General features: G+C 37.4%; 1 protein-coding gene across 8 annotated transcripts in view; it reads right to left on the bottom strand.

Annotated features, from left to right (window-relative positions):
• LOC126964783 (DNA-directed RNA polymerase III subunit RPC1) overlaps positions 1 to 4,118 on the bottom strand; it is a 54,983-nt gene extending 50,865 nt beyond the window's left edge. For 4 of the 8 annotated variants that reach the window (XM_050808032.1, XM_050808033.1, XM_050808026.1 and 1 more), the window contains exons 1-5: positions 3,801 to 3,952; positions 3,440 to 3,575; positions 2,837 to 2,986; positions 1,603 to 1,944; positions 511 to 665 (exon numbers count right to left, since the gene is read on the bottom strand). In XM_050808032.1, the coding sequence (XP_050663989.1) occupies positions 511 to 665; positions 1,603 to 1,944; positions 2,837 to 2,986; positions 3,440 to 3,575; positions 3,801 to 3,844 (827 nt within the window). In that variant the 5' untranslated portion in view covers positions 3,845 to 3,952. The other 4 variants (XM_050808029.1, XM_050808028.1, XM_050808031.1 and 1 more) reach the window with 4 other exon arrangements.
• Between the last annotated feature and the right edge of the window lie 9,359 nt (positions 4,119 to 13,477).

The raw sequence follows: 13,477 nt of genomic DNA, 5'->3' as shown, positions 1-13,477 counted from the left end.
TGGATGCCTATAAAAAGACCTGATCGGAGCTAAAGCAGGGGAGGCCTTTGCTCGGCAGTGGAATCGGGTAGGCTAATAAAAAAATATATATCGCACACACAAGCACACATGCACAACAAATGACTATAAGTGCTATTTCGGCAGATATAGATGATCTTTCGCATGAGCGCGTTACAAAAAATCGTTAGCTATACAATAAAATATGCTGCCAAGTACATTTAACCCAACGTTCATCGCCTTATAACAAAAATAGATAAAAAGCTATGACGTTTGAACAAACAAAAGAGTGCCAATATATTTCAATATATTTCATTCCAACACACAATTATAAACATAATATTGTGTTGAAAACTTGTGCAAATGGGTTTAGTAAAGGGAGTGCAAGATAATACCCATCTACAAAATCCTCCAACAACAACATCATGTAAATTATATAAACTAGCAGTTTTTTTTCTATGGAACCTATCAAGGGTCCTGGGAATATTTTAATAATGGATGTTGTGAACTTACGTGCCAGCCTTGATATCTGAAGCTACACTAGGCCTTATGCACAATGGCGGTACTGGTAGTCTTGTAAGGATTAGATCTTCCGGTCTCGAAGTTTTAGCGTTCATTCCGAGCAATGCGATGTCTTCATCAGGAATGCGTCGGAACAAATTTAGAACCTGATCACAAACAAATGAGTCGGTACAACTAGTATAATTCAACAGAAATCATTAAGTGTACATGTTTTTTGCACATAACAATAGTCCTAATATTAAATTAAAAGTCTGTTTGTCCGTTTGTTTGTATGTATGCCCGTGATTTTACCAAACGCAAAAATATTTACGCTACATATTATACACTAGATGCAGGCATAGCATTTTTGCTGTTTTATAGGGTCTACACGGACGGCGTCGCGGGTAGCAGGTAGTTAAGAATAAAGCTAAAATACGCTCCCGGTACCAGCAGCTAGTACCTCTGCATCATCTACCACATGTGTAAAGGCAAAGTTGACGAATTAGCGCCTCTCGGATAAAGGCAATGACACCAGCCTTTGAGCTGTCGTCTGTTTGTGTGTAGAGGAATTTGGCAGTGGAATGTTTGGAAGAATTTTTCCGGCCAATATTAGAAATTGAATTTCACCACTGTGTTTGTGGCTTAGAATTGTGATTTTACCATATTTTATCGAGTCCACATGCTGCATTTAGTTCAAGGATACTAAAAAATATTTCCCACCGTTTATTTATTTTTGCTGCAACATTTAATGCAGCATCCAACTGTATTAACAACCCTTTGGCAGCTGCAGTATTGCCGAACCAACTTAGGGATGTTCAGCCACTCCCACTTGCTGGCACCACATCTCTTGAGCTCTAGTGTAGTTGATGTCTATAGGGGCTGGTTTTCACCTTCCACCAGGCAAGTTCTTGTATGTTTTACCCCTCTAATATAAATATATAAAAATGTCTATATTTTGTTTATGAAAAAATTATTAGACACAAAAAAAACATAACACTTTCTCATGTTAAGTCAAAAAAATACAATATGTTTTAATTTTCAATAAAATATTAGTAGTAGCAGTGGTAGTAAGACCAAGGATTTGAAATATTTATACAATCTGACCTCAACAGGACTAAGCTCCGCAATAAGACCACTAGACAACATTGTAGCTAATTCCTTATTAGATTCTTTTGCTTCATTAAAATCCATCAACACCCTTGTAACAATTGGATCACCCGGTTTCTTGTTCCTATACTTGTCATGTATTATTTTCAAAATACCAGCAGGACTCTTCTTCACCACACCATTTAATGTTTCACAGTGTGGACACTTTGTGCAAGTCTTTGCTTTCTTCAGTACAGCTGCACGAAGACTCTTCTTGTGCAAGTATGACAATTCAGGGTTCAGAAACTTGCGACGGTAAGATCTTTTTAAGGGTTCTTGTAACATTATTTTAGCACAGTGCTGAAAAAAGATTGAGACCAAATGAGAACCCATGAGAATTCATAATATGCATAACAAAATGATACTTAATATAGAGAGGGTAATTTTTCCATGTTTAAAATTTTTCCAATTTTAAAAGTGTTGTTGAAGCAGAGATGTGGACGATTCAGACACCTGTGCATCACACTTTTGGTGGTTTCTGTAAGAAGCCACGTAGTACTGATTCCTGGTGCCAATTTTATAAATTGATATGCCATACCCATTACAATGTAGTGCTGCTCAGGATTCTTGAAAAACACAAAAATTCTGAGTTCCAATTGCGCTCGTCACCTTGAGACGTAAGATGTTAAGTCTCACTTGCCCAGTAATTTTACTAGCTATGGGACCCTTCAGACCGAAACACAGTAATGTTTACACATTACTGCTTCACAGCAGAAATAGGCCCCGAATTTCCACCACTATACAAGCAACACAAACTTTATATTATACTCTCTGCATATATTCAATCACTGTGCAATTGTCAATGCACTTTTCTTGCACACATATTTTTTTTTGCAAATTATGAAAAAAATTTACAAGTGTTTCAAAAAAGCAAGTACACCTATCAATAAAGTTGGCAACACACCTGTAATTTTGCAAGAGAGTGTGTACATGTTGAGCACATACCATAAGGTAACTGTTGTTATCCTATAGAAAACAGATGCACCTAGAAATGCTGGTTATTTCCCTGTGCAACAATGGCAGATCTATACCATTGACACAGCAACATTGATCAATTACCATCACAGCATACCTTAGCCAATAGGTGGATTTTTCCACACTATTCAGAAAAAAAAAGTTTGCATGTAATATTTGATTCAACATCTATAAAAAACAATTGACTAAAATGATTTATGTTAATGTAATTACTTACTTTGCAAATAGTCTGCAATATTGTAATCACAGACCTAAAGTATCCAACATGAAAGACAGGCAGTGCTAGTTCTATGTAGCCATAGTGTCCCACACAGTCCGCCAGCCCCAGGCCACAGGTTTCACAGTTGGCATCCTTCTGATTGGTACCCTGAAAAATCATTCATTCTCTCAAATTTTATTTATTTAGAATTCATTTTTATGTCAGTTAGCAACTATGTACTATGTTACATTGTAATGTTATTAACCTAATGATGATCCTGTGAGAAAGAAGACATGTTATATATATATAGGTTTTAGTTATGTATTCATCAGCAATTGTTTATTTTACATTATAAGAATATTAATTGCTGTGCCTTTGAGAGAGAAGATATAATGTTAAATATATCATTTATTTTTTTATTAATCAGAAATTATAGATTTTTACTGTTTAACAATATTTAATTAAAATAATTTTTACCATATATATTATGTAATTTTCATGAAATAACATTTATGTAATTCTCATGAATAAAAAACAAATTATTAGCTTTTGTTGATAGTAACCTACTGAGTCATTCCTCATAAGGTATACCTGTTGTTCTAAATAATGTTCCACCCTTACCATTCGCCGATCCAATACACCATAACTGGCCGGCACACGCTGTCCATCCTGGGCATACAAATTCTTTGTAATCACTTGAATTTGAGCAGCCAGCTGTATATCTGATGCACCATCAACATTGAAAGTAACATGGGATCTGGAAGAGTGATATAAAATCAAATGAGATAAAAATAAAAGGAGAGACATAGTAAGTATATAATAACAAAATAAGATTTAGAAAGATGACATGAATGTATATATAAAAATATAATAATATAAATGGTTTTCTATTATTTACTATATTTCTATGGAACAGAAGTGTCGAATATATTATATTCATTTAATATTATTCTCATTTGAATGTAAATATAACCCTACTTACATTTTCCTTCCCACATATGTTTCTCGATACTGCTCTTTAGGCATGTCTCTAAAATCTGAAAATAAATTAATTTTGTTTATCCGTATAACATTTACTTAACACTTTTCTATTAATTTTGTGCATAGCAATACTTAAAGAATATTTTTGCTCGAACGCACATACTTATTCGTATTCCGTGTCTAATGTTTATGTTTATCAAATACCTAATTACCAACCTACCTAGTACCAACGTTGGTTTTAGTGACTCTCGCTAGAGTAAAAGTGTTCTGTGGTGAATGTAGTCAAATGGATAACAGCAAAGAGGATTTAACCATTGCTAACAGTTTTTTTTATTCTCTTTACTAGTAGGTACCTACTACCTACCAGGCTAAAATTTACCAACCTAAGACAAGGTTTTTTTTTTATTTTATGACCAAGTAGCTAACGTATCGAGCTTGGGTTGCGGCGCTTGGCTCAAAGGATCCGAACTGCAAAGTTCTGAAGAGGAAATATAACCGTGCCTCCAGATTTTTTAAGCAGCAAATCGCCCGTGCGAAATCGAAGCACGTCGTCAAAATTGGCAAGCAGCTTTCCAGTTACCCGACCGGAACACGCAAGTTGTGGCCGTTGTCAATAGCTGCTCTTGGTAACTTCAACCAGCCGTCCATGCTGCCGTTGCACATGAGGAATGACACCCTGGCCCATACGGCAAAAGAGAAAGCCGATCTCCTGTGCACTCTTTTTACCTCCAACTCGACTCTTGACGACAACGGAAAAACACCGCCGACCATCCCGCGGTGTCAGAGCTCCATGCCTGAAGTACAGTTCAGACAGAAAACTGTTCGGCGAGCTCTGTTTTCGTTGGACGTCAGGAAGTCGAGCGGGCCGGATGGCATTTCTCTAATCGTGCTTAGAACGTGTGCCCCTGAGTTGACGCCGATGCGAACGCGTTTATTCCGGCACTCTTATTCAAAAGGCGTAGTCCCTGACTCATGGAAGTCAGCCCTTGTCCACCTGATCCAAAAAAAGGAGACAGTTCGCATCCGGCAAACTACAGGCCTATTGCTATTACCTCCCTGCTCTCCAAGATTAATGGAGAGCATAATTAACCGCCAGCTCTGGGTATACCTTGAGGGACACCAGTTGATCAATGACCGGCAGTACGGCTTTCGACATCGGTCGACTGGCGATCTTCTGGTATACCTAACACATAGATGGGCGGTGGCTATTGAAAGCAAGGGGGAAGGCCTGGCAGTTAGCCTGGATATAGCGAAAGCCTTTGATCGCGTATGGCACAAGGCGCTCCTCTCAAAATTTCCATAATTTGGGCTTCCCGAGAGCTTATTCAAGTGGAGCTCCAGCTTCATCACTGGGCGCAGCAAACAGGTCGCTGTCGACGGTATTAGCTCGAATCCCAAGCCCGTGAACGCTGGAGTGCCCCAAGGCTGTGTGCTATCTCCCACGGACCATGCAGGTCTCTCTCGGGAAATCGTCGACCAGCGTCGGGAGAAACTTTTGTCTTCTATCGAGTCCTCTCTCGAGAAGGTCGCGGAATGGGGTAGGTTGAACCTTGTCCAATTTAACCCCCAGAAGACTCAAGTTTGCGCGTTTACCACTAAAAAAACCCCATTTGCCGTACCAGCGCTCTTCGAGAACACTTCCCTTACAGCCTCGCCTAGTATCGGAATACTGGGTCTCGAAATCTCGAGCGATTGCGAATTCCGTGGCCATCTGGAGGGCAAAGCCAAATTAGCTTCCAAGAATCTGGGGGTCATTAATAGAGCACGGCAATACTTCAGGCCGGCCCACATTGTAGCGCTCAACAAAGCGCAGGTCGGCCACACATGGAGTATTGCTGTCATCTCTGGTCTGGCGCACCCCAGTATCAGCCCGATCCATTTGACCACGTGCAACGCAGAGCAGCTCGAATTGTCGGGGACCCACTGCTCTGTGAACGGCTAGATCACTTGGCGTTGCGTAGAGACGTCTTCAACCGCATTTATCACGGGGAGTGTTCCGATGAGCTGTATAACCTGATTCCTGTCGCGGAATTCCACCTTCGCACGACACGCCACAAGTAAGGATATCATCCTCAACATCTGGATGTGTGGCGGTCCTCCACAGTACGATTTTCAAGGAGCTTTCTTCCTCGTACTACAAAGCTGTGAAATGAGCTTCCTTGTGCGGTGTTTCCAGGACGATACGACATGGGTACCTTCAAAAAAGCGCGTACACCTTGCTTAAAGGCCGGCAACGCTCTTGTGATTCCTCTGGTGTTGCAAAAGAATGTGGGCGGCGGTGATCACTTAACGCTCGTTTATCCTGCTATTCCATAAAAAAAAGCTAAGACCTTTATATCAACGGCCCACACGGACGACCAAAGAATAATTTTATTCTAACTAGCGAACGATTTACCGTTATGACATAATTCACAACGTTGCAATCTCAAATCACATGACCTCGTTTGATTTCTGTAGGCCTATTGCGTATCTAAGTTGACAGGTAATAGTAATGAACACTTGACGTTCGGACATCGGTAACTTGTCAAACATCATTTTCCGGTAATCGGTATTAGGCCAGTGCCTAATACCAAATACCATATAGACAATCACTACCATTTAACAGTCTAAATTGTCTTATTTTGTTATTTGTAATGTTCTATTTCCCTTTGAACTTATAATGGATTGAAGGCCAATAATTTACGTATACATAGCTTTGGACAAACAGATTCGAACACTTTAAAAAGATTTAAAAAAATTGCGAGGGAACGTTATAGTACTCGCCGTAGGTACAGCATATTTGAGGATTGAGCGATTATTTCCGCGAGTGCACAGAGATTTTGTTTTTTTTTTATATTACCTAATATTCGGTATAATGCTATTAGTATAATACATCTTTATGATACCAAACATTTTATATCATACTATGATACATAGTAATTGTTGATATAAATTCTTGAATTAGTGAATAACGACTCATTAAGGACTTTGAAGCGTTATTTTCATTGGAATATGTTAAATTATGTTTACTTTACTTGAAAAGTGATCGTAATATATACGAGGGGTGGCTGATATAAAATCTACTTTGTTAAAGAAAGTTTTGAAAATCGAACTGGCCACTGCAAAATCATATTATATATTTATTCCTTTTTCAAAATTATGACGCTTATTTTTTTTCGCTTGCTTTTGTTTTTTTGGCGCGGCTTTGATTTCACCATGTCGAAAGAAAATTGTAAAATGATGAAATTTGAGCATCGAGCAGTGATTAAATTCCTAAGTAAAGAAGGAAATACGCCTACGCAGATCAGAGAGCGCATGTTAAAGGTGTTTGGTGATTCAAGTCCTTCTGAATTCGTCATAAAGTTTTGGTCGAAGCAATTTAAACATGGCCGTGAGAGCCTGGAAGACGACCCACGTAGTGGAAGGCCAATTTCTGCTGTTACCGCAGATAATATTGAAAAGGTGAAGAACCTGATTCTTGCAGATCGGCGAATCAAGCAGTGGGAGATAGCCAGAGATGTGGGCATTAGCAAGGAACGAGTTCATAAAATTATTCACGAACATTTGGGCATGTGTGAAGGTGAGCGCGCGTTGGGTCCCTAGAATGTTGACCCCCTTTGACAAACTAAGGCGAGTAGAATGTTGTCAGGCATTTCTAGACCTGGTCAAAGGTAAAGAAGAAGAGACTATCTCTCGAATTGTGACCTGTCATGAAACTTGGATTCGCCATGGGATCCGGAAAGCAAGCAAGAGTCAATGCAACGGAAATTTAAAGGAGAAAAGCCGCCAAGGAAGTTCAAACTTCGGCCGTCGGCTGGAAAACTAATGGCCACCGTATTTTGGGATGTCGAAGGGATTTTGATGATAGATTATTTGCCTAAAAATACAACAATGAATGCTGAATATTATGCAAACTTGCTTGACCAGCTTCGTGAACAAATCAAAGAAAAGCGGAGAGGCAAACTCAGCAAAGGTGTTCTGATTTTACAAGACAATGCTCCTGTACACACAGCCTTAACGGCGAGGTCAGCCCTGAGCAAAAACGGCTTCACAGAAATTAACCATCCACCTTATAGTCCAGATCTGGCTCCCTGTGACTATTTCTTATTCAAAGATTTAAAGAAAACATTGAGGGGTCGCAGATTTTCGACGGACGAAGAAATGAAGGAGGCTGTGACTGACCATTTTAACGAGCAAAATAAAAATTACTATTATAACGGCATGATGTCACTTATTTGCAAATGTCATAAGTGTATTTCACTTGCAGGAGACTATATAGAAAAATAAAAAAAAAACTAGCCATCAAAGTCTTTTCTTTCATAGTTAGGTAGATTACTTATCAGCCTCCCCTCGTATGTCAGTTGCTGTTTTGTCCCAATATAGCATAGTTACATTTAATATCATATACAAGAAATCTCGCATTTCAATAACGATCACTTTCAAGGGGTTGTGTCGGCGCAAGTAGTTTTCAATTAATTTTTTCTAAACTTTTTGTTCTATGATGTACATGATTTATACATAACTGGGACGCTTATTTTAATTATTATTATTTAAATTTATTAAACCTGCAAAATAACTGCACAAAAATGACTATCATTAGATAGTAAGGTAATCCTTCAGATGTCAAAATAATTTAACAGAATACGACGACAGTAAGCGTTTTAGTGCAGTTTTAAAACATCTTAGTGGAATAGCTATACCTGCACCGCAACGTTTCTGCAAAAAAATTGCAACAGGCCTGTTTAGTGGTATACCGATATATATATCTATATCCACTATTCTGTTCAATTTAGTTAGAATAATACCTGTTAACGCTAGATCCCCTCTATTTTTGGTGAATTATTTGTGTTAGAACTGTGAAAATTTAAGAACGAAGGTGAGCGAGTGAAGCGGACACGCTGCGAGAGCGGCTAATGAGTGGCAGATCCCCTTAAATGTTGGTGAATAATTTTTTTAAAACTGTGACAAGCTCAGGATTTTTTTTTTGTTTTTTTTTTTGTTATTATATTAAGACAGATTTTTTGTTCTTCAATTTATTACTATGTTATTTTAATCATATTTTAAACGTTAGAAATATTGAAAATTTGTAATTGTAATAGGAATATTGAACCAATTCGAATTATGAAATGTATATAATATATATTAGTGACTGACGGTTTTTCATATTAATACGGTGTACAAGTTATAGAGATATTAATACGGTGTACAAGTTATAGAGATATAAAAAGAAACAAAAGACGATCATCATCATCATATTATTTTGTTTTAGATCGATCGTCTTTGTTTCAATATCGATAGTCTTTTGTTTTCGTTTTGATGGTTCTGTTTTAATTATCTTTTGTTTTGCGGTCGTCTTAGTTTTATTAGATTTTCCTTTATGGATTCACATATTCTTTTTGAGTAATTAATTACCTATAGTGTCCCACAGGAATCAAATTGGGCATTTTTTTCCTATCCCAAGAATCTGCATCTCATCCCACTTTGCTGACCTATAGTGCCACACGCGGCGGTAACCTTAAAAGCGTGGCCGTGTTAGGCACGTGATCGGCATGGTCCTCCAGATCAGGCTGTGGTCCGACCACCCCAGAGGAGGTCAGGGGAAACTAGGTAGCCATCCGGATGTAAGGTCAACAGAAGGTCCAACAATGAAGGTATATGATCTTCCACGTCTGGGGTTCACGTTGGGGCAATAACCAGATGTTTCAGATCATGTGCTAAGGCGAAGTCGTGAACATGCATGATAGGTGGTTCGGTAGCCCAGGGGCGTGCATATCATATATGCCTTTAGTTATTGCCTACCTCGTTATGACAGTATTAAATAAACAGATACAGTTACTCAATATGTAATAATAATAAATAATAAAGTTGATTAGGTTTGATTTGGTTCCGTTAGTCTTCAAACTTCTATTAAACACCGACTCATTAAATTTTTCCTTACGCTAGACACTTAATTCGTACGGTATGCAGTTCCGATAACGCCTATACGGCGCAACGAGTATTTCATACATCTTATTTAGAAAAGTATTGGTCACAGTTATACGACATTCAACGTATGGACCGCTCAGTAGGCTGGCCTACTAACGAATTGTCTCACTCGCTCCATATTAGGAGTTTATGGCTGTTTTGGTATTTTGTCTACATTACTATCATTAGGGTAAATAGGTAGCTACTATATTCATTTATGTTGTTATTTAGTATTTTATGTTTATTATAGTTCATTCCGTCATTCCTAATCCGTAGTAAGTTTTACTATACAAAAAGTTGTTGCATGATTTGTGTTTAAAATAGGTATTGGATAGTAAAAATACCAAAAAATCAACCGATCTCAAAAACACTATTCCAAAACAATAGATATAATGTGCACTAAAAAAATAAAAATATGCAATTATTTTTAATCTAATTTTAAAATCTAATTAATTAGTCTAATTCTAGTTACGATTATTGTTATTTTTGGAATCGGACCCGCTCTCGCCTCTCACCTCCTCACGACTCAAGCACATCTCACCTATAACTATGTATGTAGTAACAAACCTATCTTGGATGACACCGACTCTGAATTCGGTTGTTTTTTTGTTATTTTTTTTTATTTTATGATTTTTAGTTAATTTGAAGTACAATAACTAACAATTTGTATAAATATGTATAGATATACTAAATTTTTCAATGCAGCAATGAACTTAAGTGCTTTGCAATTTGATTACAGAAGAGTTACGTTACTTTGTCATGGATTTCGTAATCAGAACCTAACCAAACTATCTTTGAAGTATATCCTTTCCAATAAAATATTAAGTTATACGTAAATTTATCATCCACTTTGCTATACGTATGTATAGCAAATTTAAGACTTTTGTGGTTTTCACATGGATGCCACGGTTAGATCTGGACCAAATTACAGTGGGACCACATAGGAAGCACCAGCTTTCAAATAAAAAAAGAAATATAAAAATCGGTTCACCCAGTCGAACGTTTTGAGGTAACAAACATAAAAAAAATAACATACTGACGAATTGAGAACCTTCTCCGTTTTTGAAGTCGGTTAAAAATAGAGACATTAAGTTAGTGTGCCAGTTATGATATAGGTACAGTTTTCAATAATAAATTAAATAAAAATAGTTTCTTTTAATAGACCACTACCTGATAATATTACTCACGAGCTCAGAATACAGATAGCTTACGAATAATGTTAAAGCATTTTTGATATATTTGTGTTGGTGAAAAATTACCGTTCGACCTTAACTAATGTTATTGTAATCAATACAACATGTTACAGCCCAAACCAAGTAAGGTAAGTGATTTTATATATTATATAAGGTATAATAATATCTAGAAAAGCTAAAGGATAGTATTAAAATTATAATATGAAGTATGAAGCCCATGGCAGTGCTGTGCTATTTTAAGGTTTAAAAAATTATTGAGCGAAGTGAAGCAAAGCTGAGCGGAGCTCCCACTGGATGACTCCAATTCATTTCAGTGTTAAATTGTTTCTCGGCCATTTCTGGACCGAATTTTAAAATTTTTGAACTCATAGAAAACATTCGAAATTTTCAATTTTTCTTTTCGAAATTAAATTAAGGTTATTGTCGAGACAGAATTTTGAATTTCGACTTGATTCAATTATTATAATTAAAAACAAATATAGTTTACAAATTATTCTAAATTAGTACGCGCTATTTATATTAATTTAAGAATTAAGCCGATTGATCAAATCTTGTTTGATTATTTTTGTTTTGTTTTTGCACACAGACTTAGTGTACCTCGCTTCGCTCAAATATACGCTGCAGCGAAGCGGTACGACGAGCGGCTGCAGCATCCTAGTATAATTTTAGTCTTTATACATAGGTCCTCTGTGATTTGAGCTTAAAGTTTTTTTCGAACCCACAAAAGTTTCAAAAAATATTACTTTATTTAGAGTTTTCAATAATAATATTAACAGCAGGGTTGCAAAGCTGCCACACCGCGCGTGGCGCACGAGCCATTCATGTCTACCGACGCCAAGGTCACAAGGTCGGTTTTTTTACATTTACCTACAGATTACATTTTGATTATTACTAATGAATGTAGTATTTTTTTATAACTAAAACGTACTTCAAAGTTACTAATTAGTAATAGTTACTAAGACATCATAGATAATACAAAAAAGAATTTTTAAATCAACTGCATTTTGACGGCTTGTCATATTTTACACAGATAAAGTTTAAAAATTTAAAAATAAATCTTTTATAGTCTGTTAAATTACCTTTCCTGTTTATTTAAGAATTATTAAAGGTTATATTATTATTCAATATCATAAATGCATGAAATTTTAGGTTTGACAGAAAAGTGATTGCAGTTTGGGTGTTTACCGCTAGATGGCGGTAAAATGAAAATATGTGTAATCTTAGTTTTTTTTTATTTTAAATAAAAAAAATGTTTCTGAAAAAAAAAAAACACGCATGCCTTGGCTATTGAGATAAGATCGGAAACCAGCTTAAGGTATAGTTGTACCTCGAATAACACAAACAAAAATATTAGGTTGACCATATGGTACGGAAAACTATATGCGAAACACAAACAACTTCAGAACCTATGTAGATCTCAAAACCTAGTACTGTCAGACTAAAGCGCAGTTCTACGACTAGTTAGATCTACAGTGCTTACCTTGCTAGAAAGCCAATGCATGCCACTGCGTTAGCCTAGCAATTCGGCGTGGTGGGCGTTATAATCGCCAAGAAACACGATCTCTGCACTGGGGATCTGCTCCAAACAGAATCTGTAGCCATTTGGATGTGTTCAAGGAGCTGGTCAGTCTCTGCGTTACAGACATGCATATGCATATAAATCAGCGGATGGCCCTCGCAGTTTGCGTGCAGCCAGAGAACGGATTGGTGCTTTCCTGCAAGAATACTCAGATATCGAGAACAGACATCCTCCCTGATGTAAATCCACACACCAGCCTGTGGTATAAAAGAGTGTTACAGATTATACCCCGGGTAGGAGAGATAAGATGTATCAGCCAGAGATAATATTTGGGTTTCGGTCAAAGACGCAGAACACTATTACTCGAAGGAGTTAAAGAGAGCAGGGCCGACTTTGTCGTCTTTAGGGTAAAGGTGTTATTTTACATCGGTTTAAAGTAGGTGAGTAGTATTTTCCCAGCCCATGAATTGTATTAGAGTTTCGTTAATTATTAAGCCATATGCTCGATAGCCGCAATACAGCTTCCCAAAGAGTAGGTCTCAAAATTAACATGGTCGCACCTACTCCCGTAAAAGATGGAAACTGTACTCTCGAAATTGTTGTCAAGTACGTCTAACTCGGACAAATAATCCAGTTCGGCAGGTCCAATTTCGGAAAAGAGGTCACTCTTCGAACCCAAGTCGAATATCCGTTATTAATTATAACTCCGTATAATCTCCTCTTCCCACATACTATGGAGTCTGAAGACGAAAGTTTTTAACCAGTTTGTGTAGCCAGTGGTGACTTAGGGAACGCTGAAGTTGTCGCCAACCATGGGCCTTATGGGGCTCATGGTCTTTCAGAGGGCAATGGATAGAGCTATGCTCTGAGCTTCCCTGCGAGGTCGAATCAGAAATATGGAGATTCATAGGACAACGTATATAGCCCAGATGGTTGCAAAACTGAAGTGGGAGTAGGCAGTGCACATAGCTCGACGGATAGATGGTCGTTGGAGCAGAAAAGTCCTCGAAAGGCGACCACGTA

Source organism: Leptidea sinapis, chromosome 6 (genome assembly GCF_905404315.1).
Source record: "Leptidea sinapis chromosome 6, ilLepSina1.1, whole genome shotgun sequence".
Lineage (NCBI taxonomy): Eukaryota > Metazoa > Arthropoda > Insecta > Lepidoptera > Pieridae > Leptidea > Leptidea sinapis.
The sequence above is the reverse complement of the archived record's forward strand: the minus strand, read 5'-3'. Positions and strand labels throughout refer to the sequence as shown.